Raw genomic sequence first — 26808 nt, 5'->3', positions numbered from 1 at the left:
AGGCCATTGATCCAGTTGTGTAAGTTTGGTTCCACCATTTGGTATGCCCAACATGTCATGAACAGACTCTGCTGTTACTTTCAGTTCCTTTCCTTCAATATCTATCACCATTCTCTCAGAATCAAATTTTTGAAGAACATAAAATCCCAGCTTCAGTGGTATATCTGTGATTTTCATTTTTAACAAAGCTCCAAAACCCATAGATCTTACAGATTCTTTTTGTTCTTTGCTCATCCCAAGGATTATAGATAGTAATGCCTCTGGTGAACATCTATTTTTCATTGAGTAAAATTCTTTTACCATTGGTTTTTTTGTCTTTTTTGATTGGTGACTCCTTTTTTTTGCCTTCTTTGATGGATGACTACTTTCAAAATCAGAGTCTGAATCTTGTAGTTGTTGTTTTTCAGGAGTTTTCCTTTTTGATGGACTTTTTCTGCTTTGATGTTTTATTTTCTTTGGTACTTTTGTTTCTTTTTTATCTGGGAAATGAAAACATATAATATTTGAATAAGTTACTGATATATGAATATGATATATGCTCGTTGATTTATTAATATTTATTTATTACAAAAATATATCTAATATATACAATTTTATTCATATATGAATATATTAAATATGATAGGAATTTTGTACCTTTCGCATTTTTCCTCTTCTGTATTGATCTTGTTTCTCTCATTGTTGGTGAATCTTTATCAGAAATGTTAGTGTTCTTACCTTCATTCAATAGTAAGTAGAAGATAAATGAGTTTGATATTCACGAATGAATATTTGAATAAAACATATGTATTCATATTTTTTTATTCACATATGAATATTTTTTGTTATATTCATATGTGAATAGAACATATATAAGTCATTATTGTTGTATTCACATTTGAATAATGTATGTATGGCAGCAAGTTATGTTCTATTCATATGTGAATATAACATATATATTCACGAATGAATATTTGAATAAAACATATGTATTCATATTTTTTTATTCACATATGAATATGTTTTGTTATATTCAGATGTGAATAGAACATATGTAAGTCATTCTTGTTGTATTCACATATGAATAATTTATGTATGGCAGCAAGCTATGTTCTATTCATATGTGAATATAACATACATATTCACGAATGAATATTTGAATAAAACATATGTATTCATATTTTTTTATTCATATATGAATATGTTTTGTTGTATTCACATATGAATAGAACATATGTAAGTGATTCTTGTTGTATTCACATATGAATAATTTATGTATGGCAGCAAGCTATGTTCTATTCATATGTGAATATAACATACATATTCACGAATGAATATTTGAATAAAACATATGTATTCATATTTTTTTATTCATATATGAATATGTTTTGTTGTATTCACATATGAATAGAACATATGTAAGTGATTCTTGTTGTATTCACATATGAATAATTTATGTATGACAGCAAGCTATGTTCTATTTATATATGTGAATATAACATATATATTCACGAATGAATATTTGAATAAAACATATGTATTCATATTTTTTTATTCGTATATGAATATGTTTTGGTATATTCACATATGAATAGAACATATGTAAGTGATTCTTGTTGTATTCACATATGAATAATGTATGTATGGCAGCAAGATATGTTCTATTCATATGTGAATATTACATACATATTCACGACTGAATATTTGAATAAAACATATGTATTCATATTTTTTTATTCACATATGAATATGTTTTGTTATATTCACATATGAATAGAACATATGTAAGTCATTCTTGTTGTATTCACATATGAATAATGTATGTATGGCAGCAATATATGTTCTATTCATATGTGAATATAACATACATATTCACGACTGAATATTTGAATAAAACATATGTATTCATATTTTTTTATTCACATATGAATATGTTTTGTTATATTCACATATGAATAGAACATATGTAAGTCATTCTTGTTGTATTCACATATGAATAATGTATGTATGGCAACAAGCTATGTTCTATTCATATGTGAATATGACATACATATTCACGACTGAATATTTGAATAAAACATATGTATTCATATTTTTTTATTCACATATGAATATGTTTTGTTATATTCAGATGTGAATAGAACATATGTAAGTCATTCTTGTTGTATTCACATATGAATAATTTATGTATGGCAGCAAGCTATGTTCTATTCATATGTGAATATAACATACATATTCACGACTGAATATTAGTTTTGCTTGTGTTCAGAAGTAAACAAAACATATTTTATTTACCTTTTTGATTTGTTCTTGGGTTTCGTTTATATGTATTCTTCACTGTTGGTGTTGTTTCTGTAAGGGTAAGTAGTTAATATTAGGAAAACATAAGCGAAATGTTAAGTAACGTTTGTATTTTGACAGAATAGTTTTGAATAAAGATGAAAAATGAAGAGATGATGTAAAATCATTTATATATCAAATAATAATGGATGATTCTTACAAAAATTTCAAGTAAATAAAGTAATATCAAAGGAGGGTTACGAGAATGAACGAGTATCATAAAAAATTTAAGTAAACAACCTTTTTTGAAGAATGAACAGTGTGAAATAAATGTTTTTAGTTCTAAATCAACTAATAATTATCGAAGATTACGAGAAATTTCAAGCAATCAAGTGATAATTTTAGAAATGATTCGAAATCGTTAAAAACTCGAAAAAAACGCCGATGGTTACCTTTCATTGTCAAGAGTGAGGAAATGGTCTCGTTCATGTTTTCATCGGAAGACATTTTTCTTCGTTTATGTTATTTGATGCTTCTGCAAATGGTTTTCTTCTTATCGATTCTTCTGCAAATGGTTTTAGTGTTATGGTGTATCGAAGAGGGAAATGGTGCTTTTCTGTCGAGATTTGACGTGTTATCAAATTACTCAAGTGCCCTGACGGTTTAATGTTTTTGTATTATTTACAAATTTGCCACCGCTCATTAATGTATTTGGATTATTTACAAGTTTGCCACCGTGCGTTTTTTAAGCTCATTAAATGATTGGCTGAGAATGGTTCCCCCATTCTCAACCTTTTTTTTTCTCAATTGAACCCTCCTCTCTCTCTCTCTCTCTCTCTCTCTCTCTCTCTCTCTATATATATATATATATATATATATATATATATATATATATATATATATACACTAGCCGTTTACCCGCGCCAAGCGACGGGTGCGGATAGTTTTTTCATAAATTAGTTTCTAGAGGCAATTAGTTCATTTGCGAATAATTTCTTTCAGATATTTAAAATTAGGATAATTTCAGTGGTTAGTTTCGAAAAAAGAACAACTTTTAAAGAAAAACAAATGAGGTTTGGGAGCAGATTTCTTCGGGGAGTTTTGGCCGGATGATATTCAATACTAAACATAATTAAGTTCTTGATAGGTTATTAGCTTTATAGTTTTTCGTAAGTCATGTAAATACAATTAATACATACACTTTTTTCTTAGACATGTTTACATTACATTGACAATCCATATGCTTTCAAAATTAATATTATACTTGATATTTAGAATAAAATGACGGGATAGTAAATTTTGTTTATTTGGGATATTACACTTAACATTTTTTTATATTTCATCATGTGTGTTGAAATATGTTTTTAATGTATAAATAGGTTGTAGGCAAGAAGCTGACATTACATGCCCGTTCTACCATTTGGTTCTCTCTTAGTAAAACATTTAATCTAAAATAACACCAATATGCTGATTAGAAAACTCGAACATCTCTGTTTCTTCAAAACTTGAAATCTTTTAATCTCCAGCCCTTAATGACAATATTGATCGTAAGCAACACCGATTATGTTGTCATTCAAGTTATAAATTTTTTGGTCTTCATTCTTTATAAATATAAATAATGTATTTTTATAAAAAAATGCTCAAACAAATAAAGTTGTCTAAAAAAGCCAATTTCATCAATATTTAAATTACAAAAACTATGTAATTAAATTGAAATGGAGAATGAGAAATTAATTGTGTAAAACAACATGGAAGTTTAATTTCACCAAAATTAGTAATTTATTAACCGATTTGTGTTTCTTATTTGCTAATCCTTATAACATTTAACAAAAAAATTGATATATAACTAAGTATAGACGAAGGCAACTTATTGTTTTAAACATATAATTAAATAAAAGGTAGTTCAACAGTTTTGATTTGGTTTTGGTTTTTTGGTTTCAGTTTCATTGGTTTTTGTTGATTTTTTGTTTTCAAATTCGGTGTCGCTCGCCCCTAAAGAATATATCTCGAGTGACTTTAGCTTCCTTCTTAACTAATGTAGAAACAAAAAGGATATACATTTACGTAGTTTAAAAATATTGAGCCAGACGAACAATAGAAAAAAAAAGACATACATTTACACTTATATTTGAAGTTCCATAAATAACACCATATGTACAAGATACACAATAGTGTTTGTAAAAATTAACATTAAAATAAATAGCCTTTAATAATTTACAAACAAACCATTTCGTATTACTCTGATAAACCATGCTTATAAATGCTTATCATTTTTAAGAACCACAATTACAAAACACTTGTTGTTTATTCAATAAGCCTTCTCCAAACTCAATCACTCACTGTTTCAAAACCAGAATTACAAAACACAAATAAAGTAATAAACATAAAGTAAGATTTGCTCAGGAAAGTCACCTGCATGTGGTGGTTATGGGTGAAAGGGGATGGACATAAATTTTTTAGTATTTATTGTGGCATTTTATATATTGTAAAAATTCAAAGAGTAAATATGGTACCTTAGATGGGAAGGAATTAAGGAATCCAAAAGATTGTAAAGTGTTTACTGAAATATGGATCCGTATGGGACGGGTTAAGTAGCTCAAGTTCTTCATTATTTGGTAGTGTTTTTTTGATGAATCCACATACAAAGATTCTGTTGACATGTCTTCAAGGTGGTCATATGTAGGCCTGTGGTATAATTTAATCACAAACCCAAAAATGATGTCCAAATTGTACTTGTCCTTATGTTCTGCATTTCTTTCATCTTCATCTTCAAGAATTCCTGATTTCAAAAGAATTAGAAACCCAAAAATCAAGAACTAAAACTTATCATGTAAACAACATAAACATGCCAAAGACACACATATACTTGACAACTCACGAACCAAATAAAAAGGAATTCCATATTTGATAACCATAGTTCTGTATGCATATTCTCCACCAGTGGCAGGTTCCATAGAAATTAAGGACATGTGACTCAAATGAACAAAAATCCACCTAACAGAACGGAAAAGCGACGAGAGAGATAGAGATGAAGAATAAAAGGGGGTAAACACAGAAAATACACTCATACACATCACACATGGATTTCAACGTTTTATAGAAAAACCAATAGTTTAAATTCCATGATATACCCACCCCCTGCAGACATACAAATAATCACAACACATAATCACGCACATATAGTAGGATGTTTTCACACAAAAACAACGAGAGAATAAAGCATCACTATTGCTTACATCAGTTTGAAGATGTAAACTCGAAATGGTTAATGAATTCTCGGATCCTGGAAACCACCTATACAAAATCAAGAAATCATTAAAAAAATGGTTAACTAATTCTTTAAACAGAATACTGAAGTTATAATTTGATTTTAAAATAGTTCAATAGAGCATTCTTGACAACATTAATAACAACATAAAAAGGGATCCAATGTAGTAGCCATTAAAAGGACCCGATGGATGCTAATGATGTGAGAATGGGGGATTGACCACCCTTACCCCTACAACCCTACTGCCCCTGCTTCCTTGTCACATGTAGCTCTTGCTACCTCTTTAATTAACAAAACCACCCTCTTCTTATAACCTCACTCTCTCACCTCTCTATCGAAGAGATTACCCCTTGGGACACACCTACATCACCTACCCGTCATATAACCCACATCCATTAATACCCCTATCTAAAGCCGCTTAATCATCCATATACTTTATTGAGGAAGTGGAAATTAGATAAGCAATATGTTGTTATATTTCAATACATTTGATGAGACATGGTCGCAAAGATTTAACAAAAACAAACAACTATAGAAGGGATCAAGAAATGTGACGAAAGTTGCAAGTTTTAGTCTACTAATTAATCGTTTTGATTCATTAAATCAGAATAGTTAAATTAAAAATCACAGTAGTTTATTTCTAAAGAAAAAAAAGTCTTGTATCCTTACATACCATATTTGCCTAAAAGTATAGTCAAGTAGATCAACACAACTCAATGTGGATCTAATTAGAAGATAAATGACTTGTAAACTCTATTGAATCATGATATAAAGCATAGAAAAAAGCCCAAACAATATCACAAAAATTAACAAAACTACCTGATTAGCCTCTGTAGAGATCATCATCAAGGATTTTCCTAAACACTTTAACGTTTCAACCACTACCGACCAAATCTGCAAAGAAATAAATATAAATACAAATTTTTTCAGCTGGTAAAGATGGGAACACACAGAAAAAGAAGTTCTTACTGGAGTTAGCTTTTTTCGATCAAGTCACTGGAGAAGAAAGAAACAAACTAAACCGTTTTTTTCCGATCAAGTCACTGGAGAAGAAAGAAACAAACTAAATCGTTATTCTTGTTGGATGTTTGCTTAATCTTCAAATCAACAAAAATACTGAATAATTGTCGCATACCTACAAACTCAAAAGGAAACGAAGAATATAGGCATCACCAAACATAGAATTTCCAAAAATGCTGCGTTCTTCAAAATATTTTAAAGAAGATCAAATAATAGCTTCAAATTAGACCTTCAGCCATGTATTTTCATCTGGCTTTATCTTTCAGGTCTTCTATTTCAATATCTCCTATTTCAGGACCTGTAAAACACACAATTAGGATTTTCTTAGAGAATAACAAATAGAGAAGGGGAGGGGGAGGGGTGAAGAGGAAAAATCAGGGTAGTGTTGATTGGTCACATATCCAGATCGAAGTCTAACATAGATCTATATAACATGTGTGTGAGTGTATAGTGGAGCAGCAGTGGATGTTAGGGTGAAGAAGAGTAACAACAATGTCTAGAGATTGTGCTAGAAAGGGTTAGGCTATTTAGAGAGAATAAAGTGAGATGTGTGACTGTGATGGTAGTGGCAATGGAAGTAGAAGGTGCAGCAACAATGATGAAGGCGACAACAGGAGGATGGTAGCTTTTATGGTGTCTGGTCGTGCGATTCTCCTTCCATTTTCTCAAACTTATATATGATCTTCGAAACTCAATAATCAGTAGAAAATGGAACCCAAGATCGCTAAATATTAAAAAAAATATACCTGCCTTCGACGGATCTACCTTAAAATCTTCGATAAAGCAACATCGGTTGTAAAGAAACAATAAAACATAGTTGGCTTCGATGGATCTACATTAGATCCAGGTTTTGTGGAAAAGACTGAGAAGATATATATACAGGATCTAACCGATTTAATTGGTTTTGACCCATTCAATAGGCAGAAATCGAGGGAACATTGGTTTAACTTTTACTCGTTCATTTGTTGACCAGATAAATTTGCAATGCATAAACTAATTGTTAATGCTGCTTTAAGGGTTGTACCTCTTAAAATTCAGCATTTAGGGTTAAATGCTTATTAAGGTATAAAGATATATATATATATATATATATATATATATATATATATATATATATTGTGTATATTCTTTTTGGAGACTATAAACAACTTCATATAAGGGTAAACTACATGAGTGGTGCTTGTGGTTTGGGTAGTCTGTGCATTTGGTCCTTAATTTTTTAACTTCGACCATCCTTATTATTTGGTTTTGTTTCGGTTATGGTCCCTGACTGACCTAAAATGACTATAATACCCTTGTATATTTTTTCTAATTAATTTATTATTCCTTTTTTTTATTTACCTACTAAAATAAGTAATTAAAATAAAGCAGGTGGGTTCAACACCCACCCCACCCCACAATAACAAATTATTTCTTACTCTGTCGACAAGTAAATCTCGATTCCACCCTACTCGCTTCCACTACCGCTCCCACTGCCCCTGCGTTTCATAAGCCTGTTGTCCCTCCGGTGAAAGAGAATGAAAGCAAACGACACCACAACATCATTTATGTCTTTGTTGTTTCTCCTCGCCCATTGGTTTCGATGGAATCAATTGAACCCACAAATGGATTTGGGGTTTTCGGGGGATTTCATCATCTGGTCGAATGTTTCTCCTTCCCCTACCGACGTGTTGGAAGAAATGGAAGCCAGTGATGATTTCCTTTCTGTAACGCCCAAAATTTTCACACTAGGTACACCTTAAAAAAATTATTAATAACTTTATAAAACATTTCGGTGTAGACTAGCATACTGGAATACAGGAAGTTATCACCACGAATCGTACTGGCATCAAGTACATGATTCATGATTTGAGTCGGATGCTACATCAACCTAACCTGCAACACAACAATAACAAACACCATAAGCCATAAGGCTTAGTAAATAACAACTACAATAACATAACAGCACGAACATCATTTAATAATTTAACTTATCAACTAACATATACATCACAATCGATATGCTAATTAACTTTTATACTAATTACCTATTGTTCTCACTTACTATAAAAGTAATCCCAAAGCAATACTGTTAAACTAACCAATGTTTCACCACTTTCATAACCACACATTTGTGAATTCTCCGTCCAAAGTAAGTGTCTCACATTCATTTTTCATTCCATAAACCAACTATCACCTGAATTCATTTCATTAGACTGTAACATTCTACCACTTCAACGATGTATAATATAACAATATCACAGTATATTAAATCCTCATATTCGTGTAACAATATACATCAATAAACATCCGGTGTTAGAGTAAAGTTATGTCACACCCAGAATCTAGAAGGTCAATTATGGAAATAAGTTCCCTTTTTAGGGGAAAACTTGTCGAGTTTGATGTATAAACTCGACGTGTTTGAAGCATTTGGGGCGCGTATTTTTAAGGACCAACTCGTCGAGTTGGTGAAGGGAACTCCACGAGTTGGACGCTGTTTTAGTAACCCTAATTTTTGGGTTTTGCACCCTATTTAAACACCTTAAGTTCCAGGTGGTGGCCTCATTCCCAGCCTCCATAGCCTCTAACCCTTATCTCGAAACCCTAGAGCCTCCTTGAGTGTTGTGAGCTCATTTTGGGTGTGTTTTGGTGTGTTGGAAGCTCATTGAAGGGAAGAAAATCTTGGTGCAAGGTGATGGTTCAAGTAGGAGCTTTCAGATCTTGATTCTCTGTTTCATTTCCAGCACATCTTGGGTATAAAGTTCTAACCTTGTTTAATATTTGCTTAGATCTCTTATTTGGTTAAATTGCATGCTTTTAGCCATGGATGGGTGATTGTTGGGGAAATAGAAGTCCCAAGTGTTTGTTCCTTCGGATCTATGATCTTTATGAGTTCTTTTGGTATAAAGGTGCCAACTTTATGGTCTTAAGGGCTTCATGCATCTATTAAGATCTTCTTTTGGTCTCTTATGAGCTTTTGAGCATCTACTAGCCATGCATGAGTGTAAAGTTGGAAGCTTTACGTGACCATGCAGCCTTAAAGGACCAAATCTGTATTTTGGGGCTTTGTCTTGGTGGTTAAGTGATTATTGATTAAGCCCTTAACCTTTTAAGCCTAGGGTTTGGGTTTTGAGCCCACTTGGATGGTCCCTAGGGGTAAAGTTGGAAACTTTACCCTCCTAGATGCTATTTCAGATTAAGATCTGAGTGGGGAAGCTGTTAGTTTTGATTATGTCGGCTTAATGGATTAAGATGTTTGGTTCCTGATGAACTCTGCGAGTTTTAGGGTGAACTCGGCGGGTTGAATCGTTTCCTCTCGATTGTGCAGTCTGATGAAGGAAACTCAGCGAGTTGAAGGGCAACTCAACGAGTTGGGTCAACTTGGGCCGTTGACTTTGACTTTTGACTTATGTTTTTGACCAAGTTTGTCCCAAGGGGTGTTTGTGGTAACCTGATTTATATTTAAGGAAAATATGGGCTTATGATAAGACCCATATGGGGTTGGGCCCAATTCGGAAAATTGGGCCATTAGTGGGCCTTTGTGGATCTTTTGGTTTTGGGCCTCAGTTTTGGTTCATGTTGGGTCAGTGGTAAAATGGTCATTTACCCCAAGTAAGGATTATGGATTATAACATGGAACCCAATTGCTAATTGGGTGTCTTGTTGGTATTGATAGCTCGGGAAGCCGACAGGGCGGCGGCCAAGGATTTTCCTTTGGGGAGCTTCTATATTCGAGGTGAGTTTTCATCACTATACTTTCGGGTTGAAGGCACCAAGACCGGCCCTTTGGTTGATAACCTGATATTGTTGATATCAGAGTATGGAATAGATGCGCATGCTAGTTTGGTTATGTTAGTCTTGATATGTTAGTCTGGTAGATCTGTAGGACTATCTGTGGTCCTATCTGTTTATCTTTATATGATATCACCTATTATATGTCAACATATTGTATGGGTTGGGTTGAGGTTGTACTGCTTTGTGTTGTAGCCAACAAGCCCTGGAGTATGCCAGATATGAGTGGAGGGCCAAGGAGGGCATGTCAGATTCATACTGAGGACTCATTAGCATTCCAGATATGAGTTGAGGGCCAGGGAGGGAATGCAGACTCATATTGAGGGCTCATTAGCATTCCAGATACAAGATGAGGACTGGGTGGTATGCCAGACTCCTACTGAGGGCTACTCATTGGTATTCCAGTCCAAGGACTGAGGGAGCAAGCCAGATATAAGTTGTGGAACCAAGAGCAAGCCAGATTTATGTTGTGGGCTCGAGAGCAAGCCAGATATGAGTTGTGGGCCTGATAGGCAAGCCAGACTCATACTGTGGGCTCAAGGGGTAATCTCGTCTTTTAGGTGTGGACCCAATACATGCTGTTATTTGTATATGTTATATGTTTAGGTGTTGGTACTTTGGGTGAACTCACTAAGCTTCGTGCTTAAAGTTTTTGTTTATGGTTTCAGGTACGTCAGTGGATCATGACAAGACGAAGGCGTGACCGTACACATCCTCGCGTTTTGGACTTATGATTTCTAGGAAGCTCTGATAATGTGAATTTTTTGAAAACTATGTTGAAAGAGATTATGATTTTTAAATAATGTTTTGGGAAAAAGGGTTTTTGTAACACTTCTATAGAAAAAGGGTTGTTTTGAAAAGTTTAAAATTTATGAAATTGTATGGATGTTACAAGTTACTCACACGGTTAGTTAGTGAAGACTAACTATGATTTCGACCCCAAGTTCTTTACCGCTTTCCAATCGATCACTTGTCCAAACTTATTTGGACAATGTATCAAGTTCATTAGAACTTGTCTAAACTTACCATTATATCAACCATAATGATCAATTACCTAATCACTAACTAAACCTGGTAACCATTTGTTACCAAGCTAATCAAGTTTCCAATTATAATCACCTAACGACTTAACCCTGTAATGTCACACCCCGATCCTTGTCGGAATCGATCAAGGCGTGATATATTGTTCAAAGTCTCATGACAACTAGGTTATAATGTGATTAGATTCAATTAAGTACTAAGTATGCAAACAAGATCCACAACATACAAGTACAAATACAAATGCAAACCACATTTATTACATCAAATTTAAATTGTCTTGTGGATTTCTAAGGCACAACCTATTTTTCATCATTCTTCATTCTTCAAATCTGCATCATGGGTAAAAACAGGTCAACTACGAGAGTTGGTGAGTAATCAAATTTTAGTAGAGAAAATTGTGAAGTTGAAACATTTATAATTTGAAATCTGTTTTCTTTTGAAGTCGCCAAACAATAGTATTTGAGATAACGGTTTATAAATCAAAAATTGATTAACAATTGATAACAACAACAATAAGTCCTCACCCTATATATATACATATGTATATATATAAATATATATAGGATGGAGCATCTAATCATCATACACACTCAACCACGTGTGATCAATCACCTTAGCGTCCCAAGGCGGGGTGGTCAACCCAATAGCGCTATTATTGTCCATAACGTACCTCAAGAATACGGGCATAGTCATGGAGATTAGACTAAAAATGGTAATGCACTACAAGTACATGTAGCGTAAACAAACAATAGTTATACAATTAATGACTCACGTATAAATGTCCCAACAATGTCTCAATTGTGATAAAACAATAAAATGAAGTTGGAACATATTAGAACCACATGATACACCCCAAAAGTATTGAAAATTATAAAATATGGGGTAGATTACTCACTTTAGTCCCAAAACGAAATGTGTGTGTCGTACGATAGACGATTCGGGTCAAAATGGCGTAGAACCTAATATAATTAATAGTTTTGGTTTAGGAACTGCTAAACAAGAATGGAGTATTAATACAAATAATTAGACACGTATTCTTATATTAGATGAATTAACAATAATTCATTTTGATTATAATATTAAGGTATTTATTTGTTAAATGAATTTTAAATTGAATTACTTACTTTGCATAATTAATTTATATTTTCAATTTAGGCCAGATTTTAATAATTTCTTATTAAAATAATAACTTGCCCAATTATAATTATTTACAGATTTTAACAATTATTTATATGAAATAATCATTAAAATGCATTTTTACATGCTTAAATACTTAGGAAAATAGTTTTAAATAGTAAACAGTATTGAAAAATTATGAAATTATTAGAAAATCATTATTTCATACAATATGAATTACTGTAAAATTTGTATATTTTTCTGAACTGTTTTAGTATTTATTTAATATTTTAATGATTAAACAACACAAAATTCGGGAAAAATAGTAAATGATTCTCAAAAATCTGTAAAATTAACCATAGTTTTATAACATGATGTAGAGCCCAGTGTATAAGTTTCAGATATTTGTGACTATGGGAAGTATTTTTTATATATTTCATTATTAATTAATCAATAAAATCATAAATAATAGTAAACAGTAATATAAATGCATGAAACTTCATATATCATGTTTAATCAGTATACAGGTCATCCCAGAATTTTCTCAGAATTTATTGAATGCAACAAGTATTTTATGTGAATTATTGCCCTACTTTATTGAAATAATTATGATAATTCAATAAAAATAAGTTATTTTCTGAAAATTTTCAGAACTTCTTATTTTATTGATGGTATTCTGAGAAAAATCAGGTTTATGAAAAAAATGAGTTTTAGATATTTTGGTGGATTTAATTTGTTTCTTGTATGAATTTGAAACTTTTAACAACATACCTTGATGAATGCTTCAAGAGGGATGAAGATTTGAGTATAATAGATTGTTCTTGGATGGAATATGAGTATTCTTGGAGGAAATTTCGAGATTGAGAGTGAGAGAAAGAATAGAGAAGATTTAAGTGGTGAAGAGAATAATGTGTTGGGAGAAAAAGGAAAGGAAAGTGGATGGGAGGTGTGAGTGGGAGACCATGGGAATAATCTTTTTGCTTTTGGTGGTCTTCATAATTTCCCACTAACACAAGCATCTTTTACATAATTAATATATGAGTTTTATAAAATTTAAAGAAAAGTTTATAAAAAATAGAGTTTTATAAAATTTAATGTAAAGTTTATAAAAATGGAGTTTTATAAAAGATAGGTTATTATTTGATTATAACAATCTACTTTGATTTGAAGTTTAATTAGAGAATTCAAGTTTGATTCTTTTAATTTAATTAGTGCATTATACTTTGATTTGATTTTAATATGGTATCATAATTTACTTTGATTATAGTTATAACGTTGTACAATACTATGTTGCTATTAACGTCAAGTTATATCGTATTGTATGGGTTTTGATCCTATTAGCGTCAAGTAATCTTGAGTAGGGTTTATTAAATTTCCAATTGGGTTGGGTTGACCCGAATCCATTTTAGGCGGATGTCACATGTAAGCCGTTTGCCCAATCGACAAATCCTGACAACCTAGGGTATATAAACATTACCGTTCACATTAAATATTCAAATACTCACCGGGGTTCGTAATAGCACTATATCATGAAATCTTGTAATACATACTCATGTATAACAACCCTCTACAAAATATTATAATAATGTATTTACATAAAATGGGATAAAATATACCTCCATTGATTTCATAAATTGACTCATTCTTGTACATCGATATAACTCCTCCGATATAATCTCCCGAGAATGACTCCCAAGTAGCATCTATGATCACGTGTGCCAAAATCCCTCAAATTGACACGAATGCATAAAGACAAAGCACCTTGATCAATGGAAAGTATATTGATATGTAGGGGTGAGTTGCTTGGAAGACATGGTGGGCACTCGTGTTACCATGAGGCAAGAAATCAAGATTAAACAAGTTCAGTCCATATGGTTTTGAATTTGTCACAAACTTTCGTTTTGACAAATTCACATGGATAGGAACACATACATCATAAAATCTAAGTGTCATAAGGTTTTCCTCCTTCATGAAAATGATTGTGAGGAAATGCTTTCACTAAGAGAGATTTTAAGAAGATAGCAATTGTGAAAATTTTATTCTCAAATTCGATTATGATTACGGCATCCCTTTTCATAGTTCGAATTGTGAGATTTGGCAATTGATCTGAACATTTGGGACTTAGTAACCTAAATTTTGAATTGTTTAGACACACATGTGAGCTATCTAAGGCAAAGGTGTATGAGCTTAAAAAGCTTAGATAAAGGCTTATCAAAGCATTAGGTATTAGAAATATGAACTTAAGGAATTCAATAAGCATTGTTTTCTAGAAGTCCAATTGTTTTCTGAATACATGTCAAAGCTAGTGGGAGCATAAGTGTTATGCTGGTAAGAAAATAATCATCATGTTAGTGGGAGCATGATTATTATGGTAAGTATTGCAAGTTAGCAATATTAATTATAGAAAACAAAGATTCACTTTGCAAAGTTGCAAGGGTTGAAAAGTTGTTTTGCTATAATTAAGGGAGAGAATATTATACTTCGTTTCAAAATTCTAAAGCTTAGATCGAGAAATGTTAATAAATTTAGTCAAGGATACATAGTGCATTCTCAAAATTCGATTATGATTACGGCATCCTTCTTCATAGTTCGAATTGCGGGAACATGGCACATAAAATATTATGGCAGAAGGCTGATAAAGTATCACGTCTTTATATGAGACATTATGCATCGTGTCTAATACGCTTCGGGTATGGGACCGATTGCATATGTTATAATATTTGACCATTCTAAATTTTCCAAATGCCTAGGGCATTAAGAGGGAAAAAGGACTAGAATCGGTTTTGACTAAAATAATTAAACAACTATCAAAGGACGGTCTGAGGTTCACTGAGGATTTGTCGCTTGTGAGTAGTTGGAAGTATAGTACTGGATGGACTATATTGACATTATTATGAATAGATAAGATTCTATTAAGAATAAGTTGTCATATAGCAAATATGGAAATGTTTCCATTAATGGGAGTTGGATATTAAGACTCTATGTAGATTAGAAACTTTTATGCAAAAGGATGTTCAAAGGAATGTACTTTGAGTGAGAGACATCACATCTATAAAATTGTTTTGTAACAATTTCTGATAGAGAACTTAGTAATTTCATTAGCCGGGTCTTGGTGACTTTTGTGCTATGACATTACGAAAGAATCATTGCATAAAGTGTTAGAATCTGACATATTCTAAAAGTGGCAAGAATTTGGTATTCTTATACTAATAATAAAAAATATTGGGGATTGTGAAATGAGTTTCATTGGGAAAGTTTTTCAATTGATCTATTTCACAGAGTATGGACCATAGGAAACCAAAGTGTGCATGCTTGGAGCATGGGACAATTGTGGTTATAATTCGAGTAATAAGTTGATTGTCTGAAACAGTAAACAATGAATAATGAGTAATCAATATGGTGTTTAAATAAAAGTGTTTTTATTTACGCTCAAAAGTTTTGGGGCCATATAGGATTAATATTATTATTGCGTTTCACTTTGCATGTTTTGACTTCCAGAATAACTAGGTTATTAAAACATCCACAGTCGGTCATACGTTGGAAGTAGGTATGAAGGAAGACTGTCATGAATCTGTCTGTAGATTGTCTAAAGTGTTTAGACATAGCACAAGTTTGCTGCAGAGTTCATGAGTGCTTTGATAAGATTAGAGTATTGGATTAAACCCACGCTCATTTGAATCACTTCATGGTTTTATCACGAGTGATTGGTGAGACGATAACATTGTATATTCTTGAAACCGAGACGTGTGAGTTGTTATTTGCTGGTCGGTTGCACATTGACAATAAGTAAACGTACCAGTAACTTGGTGTTATAAAACTTATTGTTGTGTGTGATTCGATTAGTAGGTGCAAGCAAGCATTTGAGTCGAAGTTTATCCATTCCTTTTACCCAAGGTGGGATAAAAGCGATATCTGTGGGCCCCTCGATAATTTAGTGATGACAAAGGAAAGTGCTCGGCCGGGCCAGGACTGATTTGATTTGTTCAATTAGTCAGTCGTCATAAATCGGAAATCGGGAAACGACACATAGACTGAGAGAATGATTTCAATCCATGTCTCATGTCTATACGATATCTTGTAGAATGGAGGAATATATGATCCCTTATCTAAAGGACACGCGTATCTGATAAGATCAGAGTTGACAGCGCTTTTGGAAGCTACGATTGCTGATCAGGTTCTGAAGTCATACGCAGAATAGTTATTAGACTTATCCAAGTGGGAGACTGTTGGATTAGTGTCTAAGTCCATAACTATTTTGGTATTTACTTGACCCGATTGTGAGCATGGTCCTTTTGGGTTGCCTTCACACTGGTGACTAGACAGGATGACAGTTGAGGAGAGAGGTTGATTAGGGCATAAATATGATTTATTTATTATATTATATGATTAATATAATAATTTGGAATCATATTATTAATTAGTATTTAATCAGAAATTAATTAGGAATTAACTTCGGGATTAAAGGAATTAATTAAAAGTACAGGGGATGTTTTGTAATTATTTGATAGTTGAGACTTTGGGCTATTGGATCACTTTTATTAAGGCTTGAACGAAAATCCTAGAAGGATCTAGGAGTTTTCGTCCAAGGGCTTAAGGAAAGGAGTCCATGGACTTGCTTAGGCCCTAAGCTAAGGGATTAGGGTTTCCACCTTGAAACCCTAGCTAGCCTCAAGTATAAATAGCACCCTAAGGCACTAGAATTCGTCCAAGCCTTGGGAAACCCTAAAAGGGAAGAATTTTAGGGCAAGATATCCTTCTCTCCTCTCTCCCATATTCATCCTTTCACCTAGTGTGTTTGTGAGCCATTAGAGGTACTACACTTGTGGTACTTGCTTTCAAGAGCTAAGGAAATTCAAGGAACTAGTTGTTATTACTACATAACAACAAAAGGTATGTATTATATTCTCCTATGTCAATTTCGAAAATAGTAGATGCATGCTAGGGTTCTTTTGTGTTCATAAAGTTGTATAACTAATAGTGAAAACATAGATCCAACTCTAGGGTTGCATGCACACATAGGATTGTTTGTATAAAACCCATCAGTTAGACCACAGGGGTAGCCCATGACATTTCAAGGAAAGACCATGGGTGTAGCCCATGACACTTGGTTGTAAGACCTTGGGGGTAGCCCATGACATTCCAGGGAAAAGACCATAAGGGTAACCCTTGACACATGTATGCAAGACCATGGGGGTAGTCCATGGCAATGTATGTATAATATGTGGTATTTTGGGGGACTCGCTAAGCTTTGTGCTTACGATTTATGTTTACAATGTTTTACAGGTACTTTTAGTCCGAAAGGGAAAGGACCGACATGATTGTTGGATTAGGTGTCTAAGCCCATAACTATAATTGGTATATACTTGAATTGATAGTAGCACAATGCTTTTGGGTTGCCCTCAAAACTAGCAACTAGACATGATGACTTTTGGAGAGAGAGGATGAATTTATTATTTGACTAATAAATTGAAATAAATGATTTATTAATGTATTATGAAAATAATATATTAATTAGAAATCATATTATTTAATTAATACTTAATCGGTAATTAATTGGAATTAATTTTGGGATTAAAGGAATTAATTAAAGTGTAGGGGCTGTTTGGAAATTTATTGATAGTTGAGGAAAGAGGCTCTAGAACCTCCTTAGAAAGGGTTGGACGAAACCTCTAGGAAGGCCCTAGAATTTTCGTCCAATGGATTTTGGATGGGAGTTCATGGGTTGCTTGGTCCTTCAGCTAAGGAATTAGGGTTTCCTCCTAAAATTTAAGCTTTGGCTCTAAGCTACCTCACTATATAAGGAGCCTTACCTCTTCTCATTTTCGGCCACTTGATTCCTTATAGGAATAGCCGAAATTCCTAGCACTCAACTCCTCTCTCCTCTCTCATCCTCTTGCTTAGTTTGGGTGTGAACCATTAGAGGCGTGATACTTGTGACGCTTGCTCTCAAAGTTCAAGAAGACTACGATTTCATTGTTATTGCTATATAAAAATTAAGGTATGTTTTTCGTAACCCTATTAGTGATTTCGAAATTATACTACTAGTATTAGGGTTTCGCAATTAATGTTCAAATGTTGTATGTTCAATTAGCGAAAACAAAGATCAGGAAATTAGGGTTGCATGCACACATAGGTTTTTGTTTGTTATACTCAAAACCCATCAATGGTATCAGAGCCTTGGATTGTTTTCTATTGAATTGATTGTAATTTTTGAATTGATTAAATTAGGGTTTATGACAACTAAACCCTAATGGACTAGGGTTTTATTGAATTGATCAAATTAGGGTTTATGGCAACTAAACCCTAATGGACTAGGGTTTTCGAATTTAGGGTTTCTTTGGCCCTAAGGTTTCGAAATTTAGGAAAGGGTTGAAACCCTTTCCCTTGCCCTACAAGTTTCGAAATTTAGGGGTTCCTTAACCCTCCATAATTTCGAATATGGCAAGGATTGAGATCCTTGCCTTCCTCCCCAAGATTTGCCAAATTTTCGAAGATAGGGTTTATGGTAGGGATTTATTATTTTTGGTAATTATCTTCTTATTTTATTAATAGGGTAATTATAAGATTTGATTTATCCCTCCAATGATTTTCGAAATTTAGTGGGGAGTGGATTAGGTTAAATTATCTTGATTAATTTAATTGAATAATCCTCAAATGGTTTAATAAATTAATTAAATGTTTAATTAATAAGATAATTATTAAATCATTTGTTTTTAAATTTTTTAAATTTAAATTAAAATTTCTTTAATTTCGAAATTAAAGATTTAAAAACCCTTGTATTTTGAAAAGTTTAAAATACATCCTTATGGATCTTATTATTAATTTAATTAAGTGATTAATTAAAAGATAACAAATAAATCCATAAAAGGTTTAAATTTAATTAAACTAATGGTTTAATTTATTAAAATATTAAACCCTTGCTATTTTAAAATGTTTTAAAACACACCTAATACTATATGTAAAATTAAATGTTTAATGTTTACTATATATATAAGACTAAGTCAGTCGAACCGCTAGTACGCCCCATTCACGAAGTCGATCTATAAGGGGAGTTTAAGGAAGCGACCTATAAAATGACCGTTATAGGGTACAATGAGGCGAAACTCACCTGAATGAAGAAACCCGAGAATACCGCGATCCATTCCCTGCTACACTGATTGCTCCCGCGGATCCACTTGTTGGATAAGGTGTCTAAGTCCATAACTATATTTGGTATGTACTTGACCCGACCCGGCATGGTCCATTTAGGTTGCACTTCACCGGAACAATTTGTATGGATAGTCTTTTGAGAATAGTATATTTATGATTTATTAATATATTATAAGCTATAATATATTAATATGAAATCATATTATTTAATTAGTACTGATCAAGAATTAATTTGGAATTAATTTAGTGATCAAAAGGAAACTAATTAAATATGGACTCTTATATATATATATATATATATATATATATATATATATATATATAGAATGGGCCAATGTTCATTTAGGATGGGCTAAGCTTGCATGGATAGTCCATGCCTCCATGGAGCTTTTAACCCATTGATCCTATGGAAATGAAAGGGTATGGGTATTAGGGTTTACATGGATGTAACCCTAATCCACCATACTATATAAAGGAGTCCTTGGCACTTGAAATTGGCACTAGTGTGTGAGATAAGAAAGCATAGCCGATTTTTAGAGTGCTTCATATTCTCTCAAGTTGTCCAAGTTGTTGTGGTGATTTGTGATTCCACTTTAGGCATTCATATTATTGGTGCTAGGCTCTTAAAGCTCCAAGAAATCAACCACAAGAAAAGGTATGTCATTCTACTAGTTTTTATGTTACATGTACCCCATTCACATGCTAGTTAGGATGAACCTTCGAAAAATTGATATTTGCATGTATAATAAAGAAAACATAGATCCAAGGTTTCTAGGGTTGCATGCATACCATAGGAGTGTTAGAATGCTCAAAACCCATCAGTGGTATCAGGGACTAGGCTTCTTTTCTTTATACTTGATGCAAATTGCTAAAAAAAGTCGAATTTCTGCTCACTGTTCAGTGAACTCGCCTAGTCCATGGGGGGAGGGGACTTGACGAGTCCATGTTTACTGGAGAGATGAAAACTGCTGAAGCCAGAATTGAAGAAAGCCATCCACGAGTCTGCAATTTCACTCATTGTTTTCTCAGAAAGCTATGAATCCTCCAAATGGTGTCTCGATGAGGTTATGATGATTATTGAAGAACACAAGACTTTGTCCTTTAAACATCAATTTGTATCTATGTTCTACAAAGTGGAACCATCTGATGTTCAAAATCAAACCGGATGCTTTAAAGATGCATTTGATGTGTATGATGATGAAGTCAACTTAGAAACAAACCTTCGAAAGAAGAAAAAACTGTTAGAGAAGGTGGGAGCATGGACAGATTATCTTAACAAAGCTGCAACCTTTACAGGATTGGTATATAAAGATGGGTACGCATGCTTCCTTAAATCATGTAAAGAAAAAACTCACTAGTGTGTTATTTAGAATTGGATCTTGATCCTCATCTCACATGAGATCCAATATTTATATGTAAACAAACTAATCCATTGATCCAGTTGACTCCTGTCTATATGGATTGGATCTATAAAAATATTGAAATAAAATTATGAGTATTTTGGAAAAACAGAAATAATTTTTTCTTCAACCTCTTTCTTGAATACAATAAATAAAAAATAATAAAAGTATTTTAGAAGACTTTCTATGGATAAAGATAGTATTGGGTTCAAACCAAGTTTTAAAAAAATGTTGGTCTTCTATTATTTAATGCTATTTTTATCAAAAAAAATTTGCTTATATATGAAAATTTATAATTTTATATTCTCTATATATCCACATTAATATTGTTATATTTTTTATATATTATATATTTTTTTAATGAGATTTGCTCATGTATATTATTTACATGTGAATAGATATTGCATTCAATTTTTAGTACAATTGGTCATGTGAATAACAATATTATTACATGTGAATAAAAATCATATACATACTTTATGTTTATTCAGATATGAATAATACTTATGAGTTATGACTAGAGCTGGTATAAGAAAATAAAAATTTTGTATCTATACTAAAAAAACTATATCAATATAAATGTTTATTTACAGAGAATGAAAATTCATGAATTTTGATATATTGGATTTTCAATAAAATAAATTTTCAAAAATTAATGGTTGAGATTTATTCTCATAATCTCAACAATTTTTCCGTTACTTTGAACTTTAAAAGATAAAGATAGGATATAGGATTTTCAATTTTGAAGATTGTATTGTTCAAATAAAGATGCATCTTTCATTCATATATATATATAATACACAAGTACATTACAAATCTAATTTCTTTAATTTGAACTTTCTAGGTACGAGTCCAAATTCATAATCAATATTCTAAATGTTGTAATAAAGAAAGTGGACAACAAGGCCCTACACATTGAGGAGAAACTAGTGGGAATAAAGGACCATCTTGCTGAGATCCAATCATGGTTAAAAGATCGGTCACCTGATGCAGTAGTCCTTCTCATTGATGGGATGGGAGGCATTGGGAAATCAACCATATCCAAATGCAAGTTGCTTTCTGGCAGGTATTAATAAGGAGACGTCGAATAAAAATAGTACACTCAATCGCTTCCAGAGTCAGCTTCTTTCCACTATTTTAATTAAGGAGTGAAAAAGAAGAAACTATATGGAATGTTGATGAAGGAACCAATAAGGTGCAAATGCCATATCCAACAAAAAGGTACTTCTTATCCTTGATGATGTTGCAATAATGGAACACTTATATGCCTTACTAGGACCGAAAAAGTTTTATCCTGGAAGTATAGTGATCATAACAACTAGGCACACATGGTTGTTGACTGCTTTCAAAGATCATGGTAAGGTCCACTCCCTTGGAACATTATCCATGGGCGACGCTACTGAGCTCCTTAGTTTGCATGCCTTTGGTCAACACCAACCCATTGAACCCTATATTGTCCACTTAGAATTAGTTGTTCAACGTTGCAAGGGCCTTCCTTTGGCTCTTAAAGTATTGGGATCTTCCCTACGTGAAAAGACAAATGATGAATGGGAAGATGCAATTCACAAACTGGCTGCAATTCCTCATCGTGAGATTCAAGAAGTTCTGCAAATAAGCTATGAAACTTTGGCAGATGACAAGGATAAAGGTTTATTTTTGCATATTGCTTTCTTCCTCGAGGGTGAGGAAAAAGACTACATTGTGAAATTATTGACTGAATGTAATCTACACCCTGTTGTTGGGATCAAGAATCTAATGGATAAATGTCTAGTTTATGTTGAAGATGGGAGAGTGATGATGCATCAATTAATCAAGGAGATGGGATGAGAAGTTTGTTAGAAATTCAGGGTAATAAAGGCACTTGGATATTCTGAGTATTGTGATTTCACTATCAAATCAAAGTATTGGGTGGTACTCCCTAATATTTGATTGGATAAGACTCAGAAGAGAAAAAAACAGAGAATGAGATATATGAATTTTGTAAGTACCAGAAAAAACTGACCAAAATTGGTTAAATACTTCCTTTGTCTGAAAATTGTCAAAACTGTCAAAAAACAGTTTGGCAACAGTCAAAAAACAGCTCGATCCCAGCTAGGGGCTCTGCCCCTTGGACCCCGCCAGGGGCTGCCGCCCCTTGGTCCCCGCTCCCAGGGGCACTGCCCCCAGACCCCTGTTCATTCAGGGGCTTCGCCCCTAAATGACAGTCTACTTTTAATCTTGAATAAACTTAAACAAGTGTGCACTCCACACCTTCCTTACATGTTTAATATTTATCAAGATCACTCTTGGTCAACAAAGTAATCCCATTACACTTAAATCACATTAGTGAAACAAATCACCAACAAAGTTGTTCGCCAGGAATCAGAAAAGGAACCTGGGAAAAGAAGTAGATTATGGGACCATCAGGACTGTATTAATGTGTTGCAAGACCATACCGTATGCTTACACACCCCTTTTGTATATTATTACTTTAGTAATTAGTAATCATGCATGTTGAGCCATAGTTTACCTTTTTGAATTTCTTAACTAGGGTACAGAAACTGTAGAAGGACTCACGCTTGATATACAAAAGTTCATGGAAGCCGAATCAAGAAATGATGATGCATATTTCCAAATTAGTGCCCTGGAGAAGATGAAGAGTCTAATTCTACTTCAACTTAAAAATGTATTATTTTATGGGAAATACAAGATGTTTCCCAGAAAGTTACGATTGTTGAGTTGGCATGGATTTTCTCTAAAAGATATACCAAGTGACATTTCATTGGAGAAGTTGGTGATACTTGACATGAGCTACCGAAAATTAACACGTGTTTGGGATAACTTCATAGTATGTCACCATTTCAGTTTTGGAGTGTTTGTTAATCAAATTATTATAAGATGTTTATATAGAAAGTTCTTTATATAATTGTGCTTGTTAGTTATCAAGCTTTTTGCAACCATACAATTTTATAAGATGTTTATGTAGAAAGTTCTTTATATAATTGTGGTTTTTTGTGTCACGGTACATTGGATCCTTAAAAATCCTTAATCTTAGCTATTCATTTGACCTAATTGAAACCCCTGATTTTGGCGGACTCCCTAATCTGGAGAACTTGATCCTGAGACATTGTTGGAGTTTAATGAAGGTTGGTGAATTGATTCCATACCTTAAAAAACTAAATTCGTTAGATCTAACCAATTGTAGAAGCTTGAGGGATCTTCCATGCTTACCTAGATCTATTGAATCGCTTCAAATATCTGGTTGCAAAAATCTAAAAGTTCTTGGATCGATTGCAGACCTTACGAAACTAGGCTCATTAGATCTAAGCGATTGTGAAAGCTTGAGGAATCTTTGGTGCTTGCCTAGTTCCATTGAATGGCTTTATATGAATGGATGCAAAAAGCTTAAAGTTCTTGGATCGTTTGCAAACCTTACATAACTAAACTCATTAGATCTAACCGATTGTGAAAGCTTGAGAGATCTTCCATGCTTACCTAGATCCCTTAATTATCTTAAATTGTATGGTTGCAAAAACCTTGAAGTTCTTGGATCGTTTGAAAACCTTATAGAACTGTACTCATTAGATCTAAGCTATTGTATAAGCTTGAGGGATCTTCCGTGCTTACCTAGATCCCTTGACTCGCTTCAAATCTCTGGTTGTGGAGTTCTTGGAAGGGTCGATCAATGCTTGGATTCATTTTCATCACTTTCCTTTTTAACGGAAGTGGATTTGTCACACTCCTATCTCTTTGACAATTCTTTCCCAGATGAATGGAGTAGCCTGGTTGTTGGTGATTTTATATCATCGATGTGTATTTAAGTGTACTGGATGACTTGTTGACCAAATTCAATCTTGATGAATATTAAACAAGTAAGGAAGGTGCGTAGTGCACACTTGTTTAAATTTATTCAAGATTCAAAGTAGACTGTCATTTAGGGGCGAAGCCCCTAAACAAACGGGGGTCCGGGGGCAGCGCCCCTGGGAGCGGGGTCCAAGGGGCGGCAGCCCCTGGCGGGGTCCAAGGGGCAGAGCCCCTGGCTGGGGTCGAGCTGCTATATGAGTTATATTTCTATACAAAAAATGCCTTAGAAATCTGAATTTTCTATAAATGAACCCGGTTTTTGACTTCATTTTGACCTTTATTAAAATCCGTTTTAGTGACTGTTATTGGTTTTGACAGTTGGAGTAGTTTTTTGACAAAGAAAACTGCATTGACAGTTTTCAGACAAATGAACTACTTAATCTTTTGGTCATCATTTTTCTGGGTACAGCAACAATCACGAAATTCATAACATCCATATTTTCAGTTCTTGATCTCAATTCTGAGTCTTATCCGATTAAAGATTGGGAGTACCACCCAAATACTTTAATTTAAAAGTGAAAGCACAATTCTCAGAATTTCCAAAGCTATTTTATCCCGAATTTCTTACACTAGTCTCACTCGTGAAGTTGAATATAGATGGCAACAATATAACCTTCTTACCAAAATGTGTTCAAACCCTACCTAGAATTGAAGAGCTCAGAGTCTCACATTGTTCAAAACTCCATTCAGTTCTAAGTCTCCCAAATTCCGTCAATGAACTGTTTGTCAATGACAATGAATCTTTGGAAAAAGTACAGCCTGCAGAAAATTCAAGGACCGTAGTGCACCACATGAACTGCCCAAATTTGTGTGAGATCGAGGGTCGTTATAAGATTCAGTCAATAGATAAAGTTGAGAGGAAAATTATACGGTATTTGGGATTAGAATCAAATGCATGTGAAGGAATGGAGATGGATCTTGAGGTGCTTTCTCTTTCTCTATCTCTTCTTTGCATATTTGTTTTATAAGCTAATGCCGAGAATCAAACTCAATAACTAATAAGGTGTCTGTGTGAGTGTGTCACACGTGTTTCATGAGTTTGGCATATTCAGCACATTTGTTTCAGAAAAACAAACCCCTTCTTATTCCTGCTTCGCGTATAAAGAAATGGGCTCACGAATTTCATTTAAAGTTCCATCGTATAGTAATAGTTTGAGAATAATTGGCTTTAATATGTGTGTCGTTCTTTCTCTATCATTCTTGAAAAAGGGTCTTGATCTAGAGATTGGAGTACAAAACAAGACCAAATATTTGTTGTGGAGTTACTTTAAAAGAGATCAAAATATCCGTAAGAATGCAGGAAAGTTCGCATTGTTATGCCTTTGGAGGTGTGGCAATCTATTGGAGGGTGGAGATGAAATCATCATACGTGTATTTTCTCGTATAATACATGTAGAGGAATGTTGTATAAACCTTATATACGAAGATTATGAAGAATTACTTGATGAAGAAAGAAAGGAGGCTCATGATGTCACTGCCTTTGATCAAATGTTGTGGACTGATAGAATGGATAAAGATATATCGCATTATGCTTTCCCATGGAAGAAACATGTGTTCCGAGATGACCATCTGGAATATAATGCAAGAAAAGAAAAATAGGAGAGACCAACAATCTCCTACCCCGTTAATAGCCCCCAAGACACGAGCCTGGTGGTTGACACATGGTATTTCATATAGGGGATTCAAGGTTCAAACATTGCATGTTTCTAGTTTTCTTGTTGCTCTATCAAATGAAGGCATTGACAAAATTAAGCCAAAAATCAAAGATTATGTCTCCTGGTTCCTCTTGGATGTGGATAATTAATCTTCTTCTTGGATGCCATATCAGTGCTACTGGGAAACTCTTACTATCTTATTGGATACACCTTTCCTTTGATCAAACATGCCAATGGTCTCATTGTCCCTACACCTCTTGTCCAAATTACAACTACCTGCAGGTTG

At 33.4% G+C, this 26808-nt stretch overlaps 1 protein-coding gene across 1 annotated transcript; it reads left to right on the top strand.

The window, feature by feature from the left end:
- The first annotated feature begins 20745 nt into the window (after nt 1-20745).
- LOC145113037 (disease resistance protein RUN1-like) lies at nt 20746-22851 on the top strand. The gene is made up of 4 exons (XM_079049147.1): nt 20746-20939; nt 21869-22090; nt 22171-22245; nt 22347-22851. Exons 1-4 carry the CDS (start codon nt 20746-20748, stop codon nt 22849-22851), a joined length of 996 nt encoding a protein of 331 aa, XP_078905273.1.
- Nucleotides 22852-26808: the final 3957 nt, after the last annotated feature.

Source organism: Lactuca virosa, chromosome 5, assembly GCF_052849685.1.
Source record: "Lactuca virosa cultivar CGN04683 chromosome 5, Lactuca_virosa_CGN04683_v6, whole genome shotgun sequence".
Lineage (NCBI taxonomy): Eukaryota > Viridiplantae > Streptophyta > Magnoliopsida > Asterales > Asteraceae > Lactuca > Lactuca virosa.
The sequence above is the reverse complement of the archived record's forward strand: the minus strand, read 5'-3'. Positions and strand labels throughout refer to the sequence as shown.

Excerpts from the sequence above, each read along its gene's own strand:
- LOC145113037 (XM_079049147.1), top strand. The coding sequence starts at position 20,746 with ATGTTCTACAAAGTGGAACCATCTGATGTTCAAAATCAAACCGGATGC. Across the intron at positions 20,940-21,868 it reads GGATTGGTATATAAAGATGG|GTACGAGTCCAAATTCATAA; the intron begins GTACGCATGCTT and ends TGAACTTTCTAG. Across the intron at positions 22,091-22,170 it reads TGCAAGTTGCTTTCTGGCAG|GAGTGAAAAAGAAGAAACTA; the intron begins GTATTAATAAGG and ends ATTTTAATTAAG.